Here is a 22,346-nt window from a genome sequence, read left to right on the forward strand (position 1 = left end):
TGTAATCCCAGCACTTTGGGAGGCCGAGGCGGGTGGATCGCTTGAGCCCAGAAGTTGGAGACCAGTCTAGGCAATATGATGAAACCCCATTTCTACCAAAAATACAAAAAATTAGCTGGGCGTGGAGATGTGCACCTGTGGTCCCAGCAACTCAGGAGGCTGAGGTGGGAGGCTGGCTTGAGCCCGCGAGATGGAGGTTGTAGTGAGCCAAGATTGTACCACTGCATTCCAGCCTGGGTGACAAAGTGAGACCCAGTCTCAAAAGAAAAGAAAAGAGAAAAGACAAGACAAGACAGGACACTGTAGTGTCACCTTTGTCATAGATCAGATGACCATATGTGTGGGCCTGTTTCTAAATTCTCTTATCTGGGGAGCTTTTAAAAAGTCCTGATGACTTAGATCAATTGAATCAGGACCTTCTGGGACTGGGCCCTATGTTCTAGGTCCTAATGCTGTTTTTTTGAATTCCAGGTTATTACAATGTATAATCAAGGCTGAAAACCACTGGTTTAGATTCTCAAATGGAGATGAGGGTAGAAGATCACACGACTTCCCTACGGAGTCATCGGGAGGTGGGGCAGGTGATATAGCATTTCAAACGATATCCCTCCCTCCTGAGGTGAGGGTCACCAGTTACAGCAAACCCCGTTCTTAACATTGTATCCTCCAGTGTATGGGCTGGGCCATGAGAACTTGCTGGTCTGCATCCATGTTTCTGAACTCTGGCACCACATTTAAAAGCTCATTTAGGAAGCTCTCTGAAAAGACTGATGCCCAGGCTCCTCTCTAGACCACCTGAATCAGAATCTCCAGGGGTTGTTTTGAAAAGCTCCAGGCGGGACACACAGTAAGACACTGTGCAGACACACTTAAGGACCGCTGGTCTAGAACCCCTGGAATACAAAAAGCAGCTAAATATACTCACCGTCAGGCCTTCATTATTCTTGCTTCCAAGTGTATACAGGCTGCCATCATTAGGATCTGGGAGAAAGGCAGGCCTAGAGATTAAATAATAAATATCAAAGATAAATTACAGCCCAGGGCATGGAACAACATACCAAAGCCACACAAACCCATGATGGAGGAATAGAGAGTGGAGGGTGGTTGTGTGTAGGTGTGTAAGTGAGTATATAAGACAATTCCACCCACTACTCTCTCTCACTTCAACCACAGATAAATAAAATACCCCTATGGTGGTATACACTATCCTCGAGTGGAGAAAAGCGGCCTGAAAGGAAAAATCATACAAAACCGTAGAACACAAATCATCATTTGGTCAAAGCACTCTGGATGAAGGCAAAATATGCGAAAAGGACCCAGCAAGTCCACTTTTCAATTTCTACATAAATTGTATATAGAACTTCAGCCATTAATATTTAATAGGATGGCATGGTACATAAACAGGTAGAACAAATCTGCTTTTGGTTTTCAAGAGATATTTTTTGTTTAACTGGAGGCAATAAAAGCAGACTCTAACAGCTTGACATCAGAGAGAACCCGCCAGGGGGACAGATCAAGGTCCCTCCGCCAGTAGCTTCCCTTGAAGCAGATGTGAAGTGGTCTTTTGTCAAGTTAATCTGCTAAAGACTGAACTATAACTACAGTCCCTCAGAAACCCTTGGCTGAATCGTTCCTTAGGTTGCGCCATCATTTAAGGCTCTTACAGGTGCTATCCAGCTTTTACCCCAACACACACTCTGTAGCAGCAGGTCACATTCACCTTTTTTCTCCATGATATGACACAGCAAAGAGGAAGAGGTCCAGTCCCCCTGAGGACTTTGGAAGTTTAAGTTCAAAGCTCAACTTGAGTTTCATCTCAAATAAGCCTTTTTAAAACCACTACCCTTCTCCCTCAGGAAACTGACCACCTCCTCCTCAACACAGGCTTTCATCATAGCACCTGTAAGACTTTATATGTCACTCATTGTTATTCCTCAAACTTACACATATATGCACTCCCAGCAACTGGCCTCATAAACACTGATTGAATGAAGAAGACTGAATTAAAGGGAAGTACTGAGCAAATCAGAAAACTTACTCTTCCACATGTGTTGGGACCTGCAGGACTGGATCTGTGCAAAAGAACAACAAAGGCATCATCAGAAACATCCCAAAATGTCAAGATTCCCAGAGGCTTCCCAGGACCAGGTCAAGTTGTACCGATAATAACTTTCTCCCTCACGTTAACCTACATGGGCTAGTGTACGTGAAGGTTATATGCACTTTTGCATCATCGTGCATATCTTTTAGAAAACATATCCACAATGATGCAAATGTAAGCTCTTGGATAGTCACTGAGGCTGGATAGAGAACTGAGACCAGAACAGAACTGCTTTCAAGAAACTTGCATATAACTTGGGGGATGGATGCAGAAGGAAGAAACAGTCACCACACACAGTGGACAAGGGGTCAGAGCATCACTATCTGACACCTCAAGGACTTCTAAAACCTAAATCATTACCTTGTCCGATGCCTGGAGTAGGTCTACATATTCCCATTAGGAAAAGTAAAACTGGTTTAAGAACTGACTTCGATTGGCTAGTAAATGGACACACCTCTTTGGAGCGGCAATTCTAGAGCCTCCAAGTGTTCATTCCCTTTGGCCCCCCCCCATTGCATTTCTATAAAATCTAATTTAAAGATAATATAAACTATAGAAAATGGTTTTTGTACAAAGATGTGTACATAGCAGCATTACAAATGACCTACCCAATAATATGGTTAAGTTATAGAATGTCCACTTGGCAAAAAATTAAGGCTTCTAAGAGGGCTAATAAAATTTTAAGACATATACAAACCTATGCTATTATGTTCAGGAGAAAAGATAACATTGTACATAGAGTATTAATGCAACTATGGGGAAAGGCTTCAATGTACCTAACTAGATGGAAAGATCAAAAATGCTAATTGTAAGTTATCCTTGTTGGAAATGCAACTCCCCCCAACCTTTTCTATATCTTAAAATTTCTGCAAGAGCAAGCATTACTTTTTAAATTGAGAACATGTTTTTTTTCTCTAAGTCAATTTTACATTTGTAGCAATTAATGGCAGAATTCTTCCCTCCCTAGATTTTCCTGGGCACAAAGCAAGAGGAAGCTCCTGATTCCAGGGGCAGATGGTGGTGGCAGTGAGAGAGCATGAACACTGGCACAGCAGCACTGTGTAGTGACAGATCTAAAAGTCCACAGGCAGGAGACTCACAGCGATGAGGTATTTCCAGCAACCAAAACCCCACAGCCATGCTATACACAACTGAAGCTCTGGGGGCAAGAACAGCAAGTATTCTTATATGATTTTGTATGCAGAATTCCAGACTCTGTAGGCTCTGCTTATGGTGACAGACAGCTGTCCAATCCATCCAATTATTGGATGAAGGAAAATCTTTTAAGCCTTATCATATGTTGACTTTGCTTAAAAGCCCAGCTCCTATATAAAGGCATATGGTGTTCACAACAACAGAGGTGTACACACACCATATGCGGTCTGTGGGCAGCAAACAAACAATTCACTAAACCAAAAACACTCTAGGAAACAGGAAGAACTTTCAGTCAGTAAGCACATGTTTATCTTTCCCATTAATCACCTCTCGGTACACTCTCACAAACAGACTGATGCAAGAGACAGGAAATAAAGGCACACCACACTCATCCTACTGAAACAAGCTAGTCAAGGTGCAATAACCCAGTTATTTTAACACCAGCCTGAAGCCATGCAAGCCAAGAAGAGCAAGAATATCATATTCCGAAGAAAACACGGCAGTAAAATGGCATCTTTTTTGTTTGTTTCAGCCACTTAAAGGTATCACAGATAAATGCAGATTAAGAGGACATGGCTGAATTCCAGGAATTCACCAGAAACAAGACATGGAGGCCAACATGATTTAAATTCTGTTCATAACCTGATCTTTGCTGTATAGTGTTTGCTCAGTCACAAAGACTTGTCTTCAGATGCAGATTTTCCTGGTTTTCTATAGCTTATCCACTGGTCACCTGACACTGAGGCCTCAGGTCCCAAGATATGCCCTGTATCAGGAAGGTTCCAGTTAAGATTCAGGACATCGGCAGGAGACAGGGGAAGATTCCCAGGACAACTACACTGGTGTTTAAGAACTGTGATTTTTTTTTTCTAGGCTTAGGAGAAGACAAACTCCAGCAGGAGGACCTTATGGTTATCTTAGCATTTCCCATCCACTCAGTAAAATAAGCACCTGGAATAAGCCTCTTCAAAGCTGCAGGCCAGGTAAAGACACAATTACTAAGACAGTTCTGACAGAGGCAGACACACTGCTGCTTGGCTTCTGAAATGTAACAATGACCTAATTCTGTAAATGTTTTTCTTTAAGAATCCTCTGAATTCAAGATTTGCTTTAAAATACTACAGAAAATAATTATATGGGGGCGGGGAGGACATATAAAACAAAAAGTGGCAGGCTGTTGATAACAGTTAAAGATGAGAAATGGGAACACTGGAGTGTTATTTTACTACTCTCTGTACATATGCTTAAATTTTTTCATATTAAAAAAGATTAAAGAGAAAATTATCTTTGGAAAGTCAGCAAAAACAAAAACAAAGAGCATTATCTGAAAATGTGCAATAAAAGAGTAACATGAAAAAGTGGTTTTGATTTAATAATGAGAACTGATATCAGGTAAGATTCTTGCTTAAAAAAAAAAAGTTTTCAGCCATGTGAAAAGAAACACTGTCCTACCTGTAGGGATGTAAACAAATACTGCTGTAAAATAAGCCACTATCTATATGGGGCTCGATAAGAATAAAAGCCATGTCACCAAGTTGTTTTACTTTCAGAAAAAAAAAGTTGGGGGGCGTTACTTCACAAGTATAAGAAGTGGCTGTTAGGTAAGGTAAAGGTAAGGTTATCTGGTAAAGGTAGAGATATGGGAAAATATAGCTGAAATCAAGGTTTGGTCTCCCAGGATTAACATGGGAAAGAAACAAACCTGGTCACTGATCCCCTGGGAGCAGCCATTGGCCTCAACTCCACTTCCCGGCCCGCATCGTGTGTCCAGCTGAGGCCTGGAATGGCACAAGCTTTACACCTGCAGGAACTGACATCCTGGGTGAGGTCACAAGATGCTCATTGCTAGGCTAATCTAAATCACCTCTTTAAGCTCAAATAACAAAACAGACGTCCACATCTTTCCTTTGTCCAAGTTCATAAGGGTAAAGTTTTAAATATTTCTGTCCCCAAAAGCAGTGAATTTTTGTCCCCACTCCCTCCTCCACACAGGGAGGAACATTGCCAGCTTCTCCCTTCAGCCTTTCTTCTCACTTAGAGAGCACATGCCTCTCTATAACTTCCACCCTAACCACAGTGGGGTTCTAGGCTCCCCTCTCCCGGGTCCTCTCTCTGGATCAACTGGACACGCCCACTACTTCCCACCAACGCCTCAGCCTCTGCTTGCCCAAGTCACGCCCTCTGTCTTTTGCCTCAGACTGGCTTCTACCCCCGACTACCATATTTTATTAACAGTACCACCATTCTCCTAGAAGAGAGCCACGACTCAAACGACACTGTTGACGTCTATTTCTCCCTAACACATGCTATCAGTTGCCAAACTCTGTGGTCTATTTCGAGGCCAATCATAGTTCTGTGTCCTGTTCAACACCATTGGAACCTTTTGTCTCTCAAGCCTTCCCTCCTCTCCTAATCTGTGTGGCCTTTGGAATCAGACAAACCAAGGCGTAAATCCTGGCTCTGCCAATCACCAGCTGAGTGACCTTGGCAAAGTTACTTAAGCTTGCGGAGCCTCAATTTCCTTATCAGTAAGGAAAAAAAAAATAGAGATAACATCAACCTCATGGGGCATCTCTATGTGGATTAAATGTTTGTCAAGACTGTAAGTCAGTGCCTTGACACTGAGAAGAGTGATCCTTTTAAAGGCATAAATCAGATTAAGCTTCTCTGTCACTCAAAATCCTTTGGTGGTTCCCCATCTCACTCAGTGAAGGCCAGTGTTTACACAGTGGCTCATAAATCCCAAGCAGTCCCTCCCTTTCAACCCGTCACCCTTTAACAATCTCCCACTATTTCCCACACACTCCATTCCAGCCATGCCGGCCTCCAAGTAGTCAACAAGCACTGCCTGGCCTGCCCCTGCCTCGGGACCTTTGCACTGGCTGTTCCTCTGCCTATGTCTTTGATCAACTGTTGCCACCTCAGAGCAGTCTTCCATGATCACCTCCTACTGCCCAGGATTTCCAACCCTTCTTCCCTGCTTAATTTTTCTCCATGTCACTTACCACTTCTGTAGTTCTATATATTTTATTGCTTACTTAATGCCCGACTCTGGCCACTGAGGGTTGGGATTTATTTTTTGTTGTCTGCATCTTCCCAAGGATCTAAAACAATATCTGACACACAGGTGGTAACCAATGTATTTGCTGAATGGAGTAATTAAGTGTCATTTCCTGTCTTAGTCTGTTTGTGTTCCTATAAAGGAATACCTGAGGCTGAGTAATTTATAAAGAAAAGAGGTTTATTTGGCTCACGGTTCTGCAGGCTGTACAAGAAGCATGGCACTAGCATTTGCCTCTGATGAGGGCTTCTGGCTGCTTCCACTAGTGGCAGAAGGCAAAGAGGAGCTGGAGTGTACAGAGATCACAGGGCGAGAGAAGCAGAGAGAGGGGAGAAGGTGCCAGGCTCTTTTTAACAATCATCTCTCACAGGAATTAATAGGGTGAGGATTCACTCACTACAATGAGGACAGCGCCAAGCCATTCATGAGGGATCCACCCCCAAGACCCAAACACTTCCCATTAGGCTCTACCTCCATCACTGGGAATCAAATTTCAACATGAGGTTTGGAGGGTCAAATATTCAAACTAGAGCAGTTTCTTTCCTACTTCCACTCTTGCCCAGCCTGGAAATCCATTGTTGATCACTTTTAATAATCCAGCAGATAAGCTCTACTCACCCTGAACCTAGGATCTGCATAGCAGTCCCTGTTCCTCCATCCAGGCTTCTGAGCACGGCTGTAGAAAACACTGCGATCATTTGTGGAGATACCATCATACATGGTATCTCCATGGTGTGGCCAGCTAGGCCCCTGCCACTAGGAGATCCTGGCTGACTTCTGTTCTCACCCCTGTAGCTGATATTTCAAACTAATCCTTGCCTCAAGGTCCCTGTCTCTCCACAAATGACTCTGCCTTCTGTGTCACAGGGGAAATTAAGGGAGACTGAGTGAGCTTGCTGAAACTTCCCACCCTTTGCCTTCTACATTTGCCCAGCTCCACCCTTCCCTTCACATTTCTATAAAGGGACAATGCTTTTGTCTTCACACTCATAGATTTTTCACACTCACATCTAGATCCTGTCTCCAAGGATCTCCAACTCCTCCTCTGCCTATAAACACAAAAACCTCTTGGCTCTGCCCGCTCTTCTGCACACTCTCCTTTTCCTCCAAAATGCACCCATTTTAAGTTTATAGTTCAATGAATCTTGAAAAACACACACACCCATGTAACTATCTTCACCATCAAGATATAGAACATTTCCATCACCCTAAAACATTTTTTCACATCCCTTTGATTCAGTATTTCCAAATCTTGCTCCAGATAAGTACCAGTTCATTTTGTTTGTTCTAAAATTTCACAAATGACCATATCATAGATACTCATTTGTGCCTGGCTTCTTTATTTCACATAATGTCTTGGAAATTCATCCATATTGTTGTGTGTATCATAGTTCGCTCTTTTTTATTGCTGAATAGTATTCTACTGTAAGAATTTACCACAATCTGTTTACCTATTTACCTGGTGAGGGAACATTTGAGTTGGTTCTATTTTTTTGGCTGGTGTGAATGGTGTGAATAAAGCTGCTGTGAACATTTGTGTACGAGTCTTTATTTGGACCTATTTTCATTTCTTTTTTTTTTCTTTTCTTTCCTTTTTTTTTTTTTGAGATGGAGTCTCGCTCTGTTGCCCAGGCTGGAGTGCAGTGGCACAATCTCAGCTCACTGCAACCTCCACCTCCTGAGTTCAAGTGACTCTCCTGCCTCAGCCTCCTGAGTAGCTGGGACTACAGGCGTGTGCCACCACACCCAGCTAATTTTTGTATTTGTAGTAGAGACGGGGTTTCACCTATTGGTCAGGCTGGTCTTGAATTCCTGACCTCGTGATTCACCCGCCGTGGCCTCCCAAAGTGCTGGGATTATAGGCATGAGCCACCGTGCCCAGCCTATTTTCATTTCTTAAAACAAGGAGGGGGACTGGTTGCATCATATTGTATACATCTGACAAAAAATTGACAGTTTGCAAAAATGGTAGTACTGTTTTATATTTCCACCAGCAATGTATTAGAGATTCCTATGGAATTTTTAGAATGTTGATTCCTAGGTTCTTCCCCCAGGCAGCTGGCTTTGTAGGTAGAGACAAGGAATTTGCCTTTATAACCCAAGCTGGGTGACTGAGCCATGTGGGGAAACTACACTGCTCTGAATCCTCTGTTCCACCTTCCTGCCTTTTTATCTTCCTCCACTCACTGCCCTCTGGCCCCTACCCTCAGAATAAGATCAGAACTGCCACTGTCAAGTTCCCGTGATCAAAACCAACACTTGCAAATCCTCCACATGGCATCTGAGGATGTTCTCCCTTGGACTCCTGACCCAGTCCCACATGCAACTGCTATGGGTGTCTCAGCCCAAGGCCATACCCCCAGGACCTGCTCCTCGGTTCACACTCCCCAGATTGGCTGGTGGGTCCCACTTCCACCCAGTCACACAATCTAGAAACTCAGAAAGTCCCCAACCCAGTCCCTTTTAAGTGTACCTCTAGCAGTGACTGTAAATGTTTTGGGTTGGCCCTTTTGAAAAGTATTTAAGGGAGAGGGATGGGGATTACCCCGCGTTGATCATTATTGAAGCTGGGTGTTGGGTACATGGTTTCATGACACTACTCTTCTTACTTTGGGGTATGTATAAAGTTTTTATAAAATGAAAAGTTAAAAGGAAAAAAAAGCTAAAAACAGAAGCTATGTAAGGCAAACATCTGCAACAGGTTGGGGAGAATGGCCTGTTCCTCCTGCTCTCACCTGTGGCATAATTCTGAAGAGCCTGCTCTTCCAGTTGCACGGGGCACAGACAAACTGAAGGGAAACCCATGTTAAGAGCGTGAAGGACCCTGTCAGGACCATCCCAGGCTTCCCTAAGCGCAGGGTTGGCAAAATTCGTGAGGGCCTGGGGAAAACATGGGGTGATAAGTCAGCTGAATGGAAATGTCTTTGACGCAATCAACCAAAATTTAAATAATTGTTTCAAACCAGACTTCGAGATTGACAGCCTCTCTCTGGAGGTAGCTCTGGGCAGACTTCCTTCCATGTAGGAAGAAATAAGATCCCTTTGATTATAGAAGCCACAAGAACAGGTTGCTCACTTGACTGGAGCTCAAGGAGCCTTGCAAGATCCTTCTCTTCTCTTTCCCAGATGAGTAGGGATATTTCTGGAACATACTGCTTTTGCTTTTCTGGTGGAATCTAGATGACCTCTGGCTTTACTGCCCTCCTCCACCTTGTTCTTTCAGATCCCATCTGACCACCATTCTGACCCCCATAACGCAGCAATGGAAATCAGCTCTCTCTCCTGTACAACTAAGATATCATCACACAATTAGAAAGTCCCCAAACCAGTCCCTTCTAAGTGTACCCCTAGCAGTGATTTTAAATATTCTGGGTTGGTATTCAAAATATCTTTTGAAAGGTATTTAAGGACCCAAAAAGCAGAGATGAAGTCTCAACTGCTTTATAGTCTGTGTAATCCTCTACATGCACGCACCCCCATTCCCCACCAAGGAGGAAGAGGACTGACAACCCTGCTACTAGTAACTTTCTGTTGAGATGCACCAAACACATCTCAGAAACAACTGTCAGATATCTGCTTCAGCTGGGTTCTCTGTTAAGTGCCATGCAGGATAAAGAAGGGAGCTTATGGTTTGAGTTACAAAGCTAATATACATGAACCATACACAACGAACTGCTAGAACATGGGGCACGCACCACAGGCTTTCCTAGGTGGGGACCGGAATACTCAGAGCAGAAAACCCTCATAAAGGCAGCCGGCCCTGAGCACAGGGATGACAAGACAACATGAGTGAAAAACTGTCACTGTGTTCGCGGGACAGAGGATGCAGGCTCAGTAAGTGTGACATGTTCCTCCTGAGGAACAACACAAATGAGGCTGGACTGCAGGCAGTGACACTATGGGGAAGAAAGCCTTGAAAACTTTGTGATGTGGAATGTTGGGCACTAGAGTCCAACTGGAAGCCTCTGAGAAAAAGAGGAATGTGGGCCAGGCGCGGTGGCTCAGGCCTGTAATCCCAGCACTTTGGGATGCCAAGGTGGGCGGATCACGAGGTCAGGAGATCGAGACCATCCTGGCTAACATGGTGAAACCTTGTCTTTACTAAAAATAAAAAAATTAGCCGGGCGTGGTGGTGGGCACCTGTAGTCCCAGCTACTCAGGAGGCTGAGGCAGGAGAATGGCGTGAACCTGGGAGGCGGAGCTTGCAGTGAGCCGAGATCGCGCCACTGCACCCCAGCCTGGGCGACAGAGTGAGACTCCGTCTCAAAAAAAAAAAAAAAAAAAAAAAAAAAGAGAAATGTGACACAGGGTGAGCATCCCAAATCCGAAAATCTGAAATCTGAAATGTTCCAAAATCTGAAGCCTGAGCGCCAACGTGATGTGCAAAGGAAATGCTCACTGGAACATTTTGGATTTCAGATTTTCAGATTTGAGATGTTCAACTGGTAAATATAATGCAAATATTCCAAACCTAAAAAGATCCAAAATCAGAAACACTTCAGGTCCCAAGCATTTCGGGTAAGGGACACTCAACCTGTACAAGTCCTCTGAAGGCAAGTTAGACAGGCGGGCATTGAGGCACAGAATGAAGGAGAAAAGGGAGAAGGAATCACAAAGGTGCTGCAACAGACAGACCCGAGCCGGGGAGGAGGGGAGTCAGAAACAGACAGGAGGGAAAAGAGTGTCAGCAAAACTGAGCCCTGTCTAGATAAATGCAGTGGGAGAAAGGAACGAGTTAAAGGTGACATGGAGATTTTAACCCTGGCTGACAGGTAACAGTGAAACTAGAAAGGCATAGTCTGAATGAGGTAAACAACTGCTATTTTCTCAAGAATGTGCTTAAGGTTCTAATACTGTTTTCCCATTTAAAAAAAATTACTGGCAGAAACAAAGCCATTCACCCTTCCTTAACTCAAACCTTCAGTCTCCCAAATATGTTTCATACATTCGAGTGGCCCAATTAGGAAGTACTTCTCCCCAGTGGCAGCCCATTCCTTCCCTCCAGAGAAAAAGCACTTCATTAACCTAAGTCATAAACTCCCATTAAAGCTGTTAGGTCCAAATTGTAAGACAGAAAGTCTCAGACATTCTTTACAGTTCAGCTTTCACGAGGAAAGCATTTTTTTTTAAAGACATCTAATCGAAAGCTCCTCAGTTTCTAATCTCAGCAGAACTGGAAAAGGATGTAACAAGTTTTCTTCGGAGGTAACCTCCGTTAAGTCACGAAATGTCACATTTGGCAAAGACGATCACGTAGAAATGACCAAGTAATCCGGAAAACTGCCCATACTAAAAGCAGCTGAAGTCTACTGCGTTCTCACTTATCTCCACCTTGGCAGAAGTAACTCAGGCCAAAAAACACACTGAACGTTATAATCAATCATGAAGGCACTGAAGACAATTAAACACTACGGCCTGTGTCCAAATGCCTCTCAAGATGTCATAACTTCACAGAATTCATTCCTGAGTGATGGGGTGCCATCAAACCAAACACTCAAAAGTGAACAAACGGACACGTAACTAAGTCACAGACAAAATAAGGCACTTTATCCATGTACTTCAACAATCACAACCATATTCCAACACACACCAACCAATGCTGCAAAGACGACCCATCGGAGCTGAGATCCACGCTACGTGTGTGGCAGCTGCTAAGAGGAGCCATCCGAAATGAGAAATGCATTACTTTGAAGCAAGTCCCAAAAATAAGGGAAGAAAGTGAGTGGGGGTGCAGGTGAACAAGGCTAGATACAAACCAGTCCCTGTTGAAGCTGAGTGATGAGTACATGGGGGTTCTTTACATAATACTTCTACATTTGGATATGTTTTAAACCTTCTATGTTTAAAAGTAAAATACAAAAAAAGAAAGAACCAACACATTTTCAAGATGCTCAAAAGTACAAACAGGTTTATCTCACAGCCCCTTTCATGAAACTTAGTTTTCAATCCTTCACAACAATGGAGAGGAAATAAACACCTTTCTTATACTTAAGCAGTGAGGGTAAAAAGGTAGATGATGCATATTCTAAGCCTAGAAAAGTCCTTGAGAGAAAACAGGTTAGATCTATTAACAAAACATCATCACTTTTCACAATTTCCCCTTCTTATGTTTCCATTGCACTTCTGAAGACAGATCTCCAACTCTTCCAGAGTCCCACATACTGCCTAAAGCGCAGGACAGAAAAACCAACTGCCAAAAGCCACACAAAACTCAAGATCAGAAACCAGAACCGGAAACTGTCATGACTATGATACAAGCAACAAATGATTCATCATCCTGAGAAGGCAGTCAAGTCCCATCTGTTTCTCAGGACTCCCAAAAGACGTCCAGGCAGAAGAGTTCTGGGACCCGAGTCAGCCTCAAGTGCCTCGGACATTTACTGAGCATCCTGGCTGCCCAGAGCCCCCGTAAGGAGGTAGAAATCCACTAGGAAGCAAATGAGAACAAAAATTTACAACACAAGCCAGAAGTGCCACAACAGAGGGTGCAGAAAAGCACCTCCAGAACCCAGGCAAAAAATGGGTTCACCCTGCTTGAGAAGCCAGGGAGGTAACCTGGGAAGGGGTCTTCACAGATGAACAGGAGCTTGTCTAACATTGCAGGCTGCTGGTGGAGAGGGAGCATGAGCAAAGGCCGGAGGTCTCCAAGGCCTGGTAAGGAGTTACATGGCTGCAAGTAGGGCACCTGCTGGGCAGGGGAGGGAGCCCAGGGAGTTGGGGGGAGGGGGGCGGCGGTGAGAGACCATGAATGGCCTCACACATGCACTAAGGAGCTTAGACTTGACCCTGTGGAGCAGCACTTCTCAAACTAGCAGTGGTGAAGGGCCAGTTGTTGAAATGGCCAACCCATCCTGGATGATGCTCACGCTCCCTATTTGTCCTTTCCTCATCATTCACAGGTAACACACCACACACACTGGCGCAGGCACAATGCCACCACTATAGACAACACCAAGAGCATTTCAGCAGGCAGGGGTACAGCTAGGTCCAATTGGTCTTTTTGGAGGGTGTATCTGAGGGCAGTGTGATGAGTGAACGAGAGGGCTAAGGTGCGAGGGGCATGGATGGTGGTCAGGAGGCTGCTGCATTCATCTAGGAAATGAATGCCAAGAGCCTGGCTAAGGCACCAGCAATGGGGCCAGAGAGGAGGAGTCAGGTTTGCAGGGTCCTTCCCAGTCTACATGACAGGGCTTGGTGACCACTGGGCATCAAGGGGAAAGTAGCACAGTATCATTCTATTTTCTCTAGTTTCTATACTGCTTGGCCGTGATTCTGTCGGCACAGGGAGGAACTGTGGCAAGAGGCACATGTTTGGAAAGAGACACTCAAGTGAGAATAAAATTGTCTTCAAATTTCAAATAACTTTGTTCTGACTCTTCCCTCCTAAGAAATCTCCAGTATTATGTCCTGTTTTGTTCACCTGCTGTATATACTCAGAACCTGGAGTAGTATCTGGATAGCTTTATCATTTATCTAAATGTCCACTCAAGGGACATCTCAGGAGTCTGGGCCCAGCTGGCTAGGAGAGTAGTCATATTGCATATTTAGCAGATTTTCATGACTAGTAAAGAATGGTTCTAATTTGACCCAGCCCTTCATGCCTACTATTATTGGAAAGGAGACAGAAAAGAATAGAGCAGGGTTGCTATAGAATGACCTGTAATTTGATGGGGATTTGAATGTTAAAAATCAGCATTAACTAGTATTTTAAGGTGAGCTCAAGAAGCCCTACACCAGCCCTGGAAATACTAAAGAAAGTCCTCTCAACTCCATCAGGCCAAAGCAAGCTAATCTAAAACAAAATGTGATGGTAACATTCTCAGTTTGCGTTTGGTCTAAAAGTATAGAGATGAAATATATTCAACTCTATTCACTGGTGAGGTTTTAGAGAAAGACAGACTACAGCCACAAAATCAGTGCTTAGAAGGATGGCCCCTAAAGTAAAATGTCACAATCCAAATGAGTTCCAGAAAACAAAACGCATTTTCTCTATTAGGTATAATTTGCCACTATGGTGTGAGAAACCACCATTTCTGGGAACTACAACACGTTTGGCTGAGGAACAAAAGCACCTGCCAAACCACCACAGAAAGAAAAAAAAAAAAAAATGCCCAGTTCGTTGGCTCCTGAAAAAAGTAAACAGCCAAATGGAGTTGCAGGCCTCTATTCTGAAGAACCCCAGTTTGGTGAGTTAAAGGTATGTGTTTGCATCAGCAAGTTCATTCCATTCAACTCTGAATCCCTCTTTGAGACTCAGACCCAAGCTTGTATCCTCTCTTGTCTGGACTAGTGCAGTAACCCCTGCCTGGCCTCCCAGTTTCTTCCTGGCCCCATCTGTTCAGTTTCAACACAGCACTTGTTGATCTTGTAAAGTGGAGGCCATGTGCCTTACTCTGCTCAGACTACTATAACAAAATACCATAGATTAGGGGGCTTGAACAACAGAAATTTATTTCTTATGGTTCTGGAAGCTGGAAGTCTGAGATTGGTTTCTGGTGAGGGCTCTCTTCTTGGCTTGCAGACGGCCACCTTCTCACCATGTTCTCACATGGTGGAGAGAGAATGAGCGAGCTCTGGTCTCTCCCTTCTCATAAGGACACTCATCCATCCCAAGGGCCCCACCTTCATGATTATCTCCCAAAGGCCCCATCTCAAAGTACCATCACACCGAGGGCTAGGGCTTCAGCTTATAAATGGCATTGGAAGGATGACACAAATATTCAGTCCAGAACAACAGGGCATGTTGCTCCTTGCCTCAGGTTCCTCCAACAGCTGAGGAAAAGCCAATGTCCTCACACCAGCCACTAGGCCCTACACCAGTGGTATCAGTAGGGAGAGCACAGCTCCCCAGGGAATGCTTGAGAAATTGATGAAGGTATTTTCTGGTGGTCACAGAGACTAGCAGACTTTACAGGCACTAAGTGTGGGGGACCAGGGATGCTAGTGGTCCTGCACAACCAAGGACTGCCCTGCATCTGCACGCCACTCTGATGTCCTGCCAGACATTCTCATGGGCCAAAACCCTTTACTAATTGTCCAAGGCTATAGTCTGTTTTACACACAAGCACAAATGTACTTTTTCATAATATACAGAATTTTCTTGGAACGTAACTAGTGTGTAAGGCAGGTAAGGCTGTACTTCTTTTGTTTGAAACACCACCAAGAACAGTTCACCATCCTGGAAATCCAGTTGCCATGGCTATGGTGGTAAACTATCCTGCACTTGTCTCCATCTGCATCAACAGGCACAGCATTTGTTCCTGGGGGGAGTGTCAGTGTGTGTCCGAGCATTTACATGTTATATCTATGTGATTAAAAAAATACTTTCCTATTATTTGTTTTAGATTACCAGTTCGGTAATATGTTTATTTCTTTTTGAAACTGTGTATATGTAGTTTACTGACTATAAATTTTGTTTCAGTAAGCATCTTTATAGTACATGTGAAGTAAAGGAAGCGCTGGGTCCCTCCTGCCCTGTACGACTGGCCCATCTCTCTCCGAGCTGATTTCCTCCCGCCACATCAACTCTGTGCTCCTCCTCTACTGTGCCAGGGACACTCCCATAGTTTCTTTTTTTTTTTTTTTTTTTTTTTTAAGGACACTCCACCTTTGACCCGCTATGCCGGCTGTCTACAAGACTCCCTTGCCTCCTTGAGCTCTTGCTCAAATGACACCTTCTCAGTGGAGCCCTCCCTGTTTAAAACTGCAGACTCCCGTCCCAATCTGGCACTGCCCATTCCATGTCCCCACTTCATTTTTTCTCCAAACCTCTCGTCACTAATAAGTAACTGATTTCCTGTTTTCCCACTGGAATGAAAGCTCTATGATAAAAGGGTTTGCCCGTTTTGTTCACCTGCTGTATCCTCAGGACCTAGAGTAGCATCTGGATACCTTTATCATTTATCTATATTTAACAATTTAGAAAAATGTTGAAATCTTTAGTTATAACCACAAGATTAAACTGAAAACTCAGGGTATCTACACATTACCATCTTTAATCTTTGTATAGAAATATAAGTTAAGGCCACTGGTATCCAGGGCTGAACTAAAACATGCCAGTTTATTCTTAGAAAAACAGATCATCATGAATACTACTGGAAATTATTAAGCTGGGCACAGTGGCTCACATCTTTAATCCCAGCACTTTGAGAGGCAGATCACTTGAGGCCAGGAGTTTGAGACCACCCTGGCCAACATGGTGAAACTCCGTCTCTACTGAAAATACAAAAATTAGCCAGGCATAGTGGCGCATGCCTGTAATCCAAGCTACTCAGGAGGCTGAGGCATGAGAATCACTTCAACCTAAGAGGCAAAGGTTACAGTAAGCCAAGATCGCACCATTGCACTCCAGCCTGGGCAACAAAGGGAAACTCTGTCTCAAAAAAAAAAGAAAAGAAATTATTAGACCTTAATTGGATTTATCTAATTCTTCCTTTAAGCGTCTTGTAACTCCTCCTTCCTAGTCAGTCACTAGATTCTACTGATTCTATTTCTGGCTTGCCTCTCACCCTTCCCATCCCTCCTCCCTTTCCAGGTCTGCTTCCTGTTTCTAGTCATCCCACACACAGCTGCTGGAGTCATCGAAAAGTGAGCACCTGTTGAGTCACTCACCTGTTCAATCACATTAACAGCTCCCAATTTCCTGTTCAGTCAGATACAAATGCCTAAGTGCTCCAGTAAGGCTCAACATCCCCTTGTAATCCCCCCCCCGCTCTACCTGGAAACGCTAAGCTCCTGCTAAACGGGATCAGCTCCTGCACCCTAGACCTGCTGCTTCCTTCGCTCTTCTCCAGGCCTCACTCCCGACTGAACTCAATTCATCCACCAGGGTTTACCCCCAACACCCCACTTCACAGAGCCTCCTGCCCTCCAAATGGATGTGGGCTCACAGCACATTACTAGTCCCTCTCATGAGTGGTTACAGGACTCGGCTGTGTTGAAGTCCTGTGTTCTTATATTTTCACCATGGGTTTAGACCATGGGCTTCTTAAGGACAAGGTCTGCCTTTTTCATTTTGGTGTCCTACAGAACAGGGGTCCTCAACCCCCAGGCTGTGGACCCACACTGGTCTGTGGACGGGTCCGTGGCCTGTTAGGAACCGGGCCACACAGCAAGAGGTGAGCAGGGGGTGAGCAAGCAAAGCTTCATCTGTATTTACAGCCGCTCCTTGTCACTGGCATTACTGCCTAAGCTCCACCTCCTGTCAGATCAGTGGCGGCATTAGATTTTCATAGGAGTGTGAACCCTATTGTGTACTACGCATGCGAGTGTAGTGTGGCATGTTTCTTATGAGAATCTAATGCCTGATGATCTGTCACTGTTTCCCATCACGCCCAGATGGGACCATCTAGTTGCAGGAAAACAAGCTCAGGGCTCCTACTGATTCTACATTATGGTGAGTTGTACAATGATTTCATTCTATATTACAATGTAGTAATAATAATAGAAATAAAGTGCACAATAAATGTAATGCACTTGAGTCATCTCAAAACATTCCCTGCCCCCGCTCCCCCGATCCATGGAAAAACTATCTTCCACAAAACTGGTCCCTGGTGCAAAAAAGGTTGGGGACTGCTGCTATACAGTATCTCTCACATTCTAGGTTCTCTAAATACAGATTCAATTGAGTTAAAAAGAGGCAAATTCTTTCAGCTCTAAGTTAGAAGAGAAAACAGGTTAATTCTTATGTTTGACTAAGTAACAGACAGGACACAGTTTTGTTGGATACAGATGACATTACTTGCAGCAATGAAGACTTGGAAAAAATCAACTTAAAGCATTATGTGCAGGGGAAAGCAAAGCAGAATGAAGTGGCTCAGGGTGAAGATGTCCTGCCTGGGAACAATGAAACTGAAAGACATGCCCTAACATTCCACAGCCAAAGTGTTTCTCTCAATTCTTGTGTGATTTGTTGATTTTCATCTTTGGACAAAATAGGAAATCCTGAAGTTTGAAGGACTCTGTTTCATTTTAAAAACATTAAAAGGCTTAAATGTGATGGAGATACAGTACAGATGACGTTCTTGGAACCTGTAATAAAACACTCTACAGTCTTCCTGTGGCCACTTACTCCTGAGAGAGCTGCTCTTTGGGCTGCTTAAAGTTCCTGCTGATCCAAGCAGGGCCCATGCAGGTGGGGCAGGATGGCCTGTGGTAACCCAGCTGCCACCATCTATGGACGGTAACGAGGTTTGCTGCTGAATTCACAAGACAATGTGTGACCTTCTGACATATGCCAATATTTTTCCATCTAGCATACTGTTTTGGAACACTTTATTAAGGAAGGAAAAACATTGGCTGCGCTCATGAAAGTAATGAGTCACAGAGTAGTGACGAAAGAGAACGATGCTGTTCAGACCCGAACCTCGGGCCAAATGAGATTTATTACTAGACAGATTAAATAATACAGATGACTCTGAAAGTCCCAAATCCTGGGATTTGCATGGCTTTATCTGGAAAGATTACTTTGGAAATCAAATACAATTTCCCAGCTGTAGGGCTTGACTCTGCTAGTTACCACCAGGAAAATCAGATCATAACATGGACGCATGGTATGTTAACTAAGAAAGAAGCTCAGTCTTTATTCCCTTCACCCTAACAACCCAATAAAGTGGTTAACTTGGATGAATGTCAAATTTTACAGCCCTTTATTATTTCAGCCTCTATAAAAACAAGTGAGTAATTTGAGGTGTTGAGAAGATACCTTCTTGTAATTATGATTACAAGATTCTAATCATGAGACCAAATTTAGTGCAGCATGTCTTCATAAAGACCAACCAGCTAGAGCTATTAATAGAAAAGCCTAGAGCCATTTTAACATGAAGTCTAAACAGAAGCAAAAAAGAAGATAAAATGTGCTTCTTTAACTGATGCACTTAGTGGATAACCACAGCAAAGCTATAAACATCCTTTGAGCAGAATGCCTTTTCCTCTCTTGATCCCATTCTTCTTTATTTCTTATTTATTTTATTAGATAATAAGTAATGTTTTCTCTTTCTCCAGAATACGTTTCTGTGGAACCAGTTAAGCAAATGTCCATGTCGCCCAAGGACCAAATCCAACTTACCTTCTTTTAAAGTCCATTTGATTGAGCCTGTCCTTTTGCTGACAGCATGCAAACTTCCATCCAGCGTTGACACAAACAACAAGGTTTCAGGAAGCGTCACTGTGCTGGTACTTCCAAAAATCTGCAACGAGATGTAGAAGACTCTTAATGTTGATATGATTCTTCACCTTGGGCATGTACAATCACAGACCCCCCACCCCCAAGGTGATCCTGCTAAAACCCTCCATTTTACAGATGAAGAAATGGAAGGTGGAGAGCCTAAATTCCCACTCAGTCAGGACTAGAACCCAGGTCACCTCACTCTAAGCAGTGATCCTGATCCTGCCTGCAGACAGGCAGGCTCATGACCTAACATTACAAGGACAAGAATTCTGAAATAATCCATGGGCAGCCTCCACTGAAACAGAGGGGCAAAGTATGCTCAGCTTTCTGACTTCCTTCTCTTGGGCCTACTCTATTCTCTAAAACCTGGTCATCTCATAAGACGTTATGATAAAAAAGAATGCCAATACCCACGTGCATACACACTCATGAAATTTTAAAAAGCAAAGAATTAGGGGAAATGCTTAAAGCAAAATAGGAAAAACAGCTTTCATTATACAAAGAATTTATAAAATAAAACACCAAGATTCCAGTAAAGATATGTTATAAAAGTAAATGAATAAAAAGCATAACCCCAAACTGGTCCTCACTTAGAATAAAAATAAAATTTAAATTAAAATGTACTTTTTTTCTCAACAAACTTAAAACAAAAAAACATTTTAAAGGAAATAACCAAAGGCTGTGACATTTCTCATCCATTGCTAGTAGCACTGAAAATTACTAGTATCATCTTTCTGGAAAATATAAAAGTGCTCTTAGTTTTTGATCCTGTAATTCCACTTCTATACTCTAAAGAAATAACTCCAGAAATGGAAAAAGTTCTGTGCACGATGATACTCATGACGTCCCACTTATAAACACAAAAACTGGAAAGAACCAAATTTCCAATAATATCTAAATGGCTAAGATAAATAAAGACATATGTTCAGTGGAATAATTATCATTAAAATAACACTTGGAAAAATCTACAATATAGAAAAATGCTTATACACATTATCAATTAAATATAGAATCCAAGATTTGACAACCACTGTGGTTACAATTATACTGGACAGATTTTTTTTTTTTTTTGCCTACCTGTCTTCTGGCTTTGCTAGGAATTGTACCCTCATTCCACAGGGTTTCCATGGGAGCAGGTGTACGTGCACATGTACACACATGGACGCATATGCAGGTGACAGCTGGTAAGGTTTCCTGGATAAGATTTCCCTTTTGAGGTAGGGGTCCCTTCAGCAACCCCACCCTTGTAATGAGATTTTCTCTTCCTTTGTCACATACTATCCTGAAAATAGCTTTTTCCCCGGGTCTTCAATTAAAAAAAAAACATGCCAATGCAACTTGCTTATACTGCAACAGTTTGAATTCTGGCACAAACGCTATTTTTGAAATACAGAAGTAAGCAGCATTAAATGTAAAAGGACTGGGGTTATTTGTGCATGGGGGCCTGATCCCAGAAGGCCCGGCTACTCTCGGTAAGAACCAGGACGCCTACTTAATCCTTCAAAGGGAAGGCCCCACAGGCTCTCTCTGGGGCAGCCTGAGGTGGCAGGACAAATACTCTGGGGTCCCGTATTCCTTTTCCGTGGTGGAGACCCACCAACGGAGGGAGTGAAATGGCTGCCAGAACTTTGCACATCCCACGTCTTCGCTTTGCCCAGGGCCAGGGCCTGGGCTCACTCCCTGGAATGGGAGAAAGGACAGCAAGCTGTGTTGCCAGCTACCGAGTCTACTCTGTGCAAAGCCTCAAGTCTGAGGAAGAAGAGTGCTTTTAATTGTACCCTTGGAACTAGGAAATTAATATCAGAGTAGGAATCGGCTAGGAAAACATAAGCCTCAAGGGTGGTATCTGCCCTAGCCGGGGATGCAAAGGTCACTGTTTGGGAGTGGTTAGAATTATTTCAGCCCAGAGGGTCCAGATGGTGACAAGCCACCTGAACCACAGGTACCTGGGCCTGGAGAACTGTGGCCCTATGACAAGGCCACCGGGAGTCCATGAGTAAACAGGGGCTGAGTGAATTGGGGCTGTCTGCCACTGAGGAGGGGGAATGGGTGTGCAGCTTGGTGTGGGATGGCTGGATTATGTTAGGTGTGACAGTTTGGAGGATGAATAAGTGAAAGGATGAAAGGGCAAATTATGCATACCTGGGGCCAAGAAGTGGAAATCCCTGCTGAGCCCTCCTCCACCCCGCAAAGTTACCACAGGAATAACCACTCTGTACAACAGGTCTTGGGAGGCCACACAAGAAAGTGAGTTAAACTCTGGGTGGCTAAAGTGGAAATAAGGCCAGGCACGGTGGCTCACGCCTGTAATCCCAACATTTTAGAAGGCCAAGGCAGGCGGATCACATGAGGTCAGGAGTTCGAGACCAGCCTTGCCAACATGGTAAAAACCCATCTCTACTAAACACACAAAAATTAGCCAGGCATGGTGGCATGTGCCTGTATTTCCAGCTATTCAGAAGGCTGAGGCAGGAGAATTGCTTGAACCTGGGAGGTGGAGTTTTCAGGGAGGTTACACTGAGCCAAGGTTGCACCACTGCACTCTAGCCTGGGTGACAGAGTGAGACTGTGTCTCAATAAATAAATAAATAAATAAATAAATAAAATGGAAATTAAACTTGAGAGAGCTCTGTGAATGTGTTTTCTGCCACATGGAAAAAGCTGAATGAGACAGACACAGAAACAGAAAGCAGCCTAAGAAGAAACATGACTTAAAAGACTGGGAGAGCCCACCCTGGCTTCCACAGCTCCTCAGGCCCAGCTAAGTTCTTGCCCTTGGGCTCAGAGACCCTCCAGTCCTTACAATAAATTCCCCTCTTTGCTTAAGCCTGTTAGAATTAGGTTTCTGTCACTTGCAGCCC

At 43.8% G+C, this 22,346-nt stretch overlaps 1 protein-coding gene across 2 annotated transcripts in view; it reads right to left on the reverse strand.

Moving 5' to 3' along the window:
* ERN1 (endoplasmic reticulum to nucleus signaling 1) overlaps nucleotides 1–22,346 on the reverse strand; it is a 90,845-nt gene that overhangs the window by 39,322 nt on the left and 29,177 nt on the right. For both annotated transcript variants that reach the window (XM_024235381.3, XM_054537255.2), the window contains exons 2-4: nucleotides 19,384–19,504; nucleotides 2,039–2,072; nucleotides 926–998 (exon numbers count right to left, since the gene is read on the reverse strand). In XM_024235381.3, the coding sequence (XP_024091149.3) occupies nucleotides 926–998; nucleotides 2,039–2,072; nucleotides 19,384–19,504 (228 nt within the window). The remainder of the gene's footprint in view (nucleotides 1–925; nucleotides 999–2,038; nucleotides 2,073–19,383; nucleotides 19,505–22,346) is intronic.

The sequence above is a fragment of the Pongo abelii genome, chromosome 19, assembly GCF_028885655.2.
Source record: "Pongo abelii isolate AG06213 chromosome 19, NHGRI_mPonAbe1-v2.0_pri, whole genome shotgun sequence".
Classification (NCBI taxonomy): domain Eukaryota; kingdom Metazoa; phylum Chordata; class Mammalia; order Primates; family Hominidae; genus Pongo; species Pongo abelii.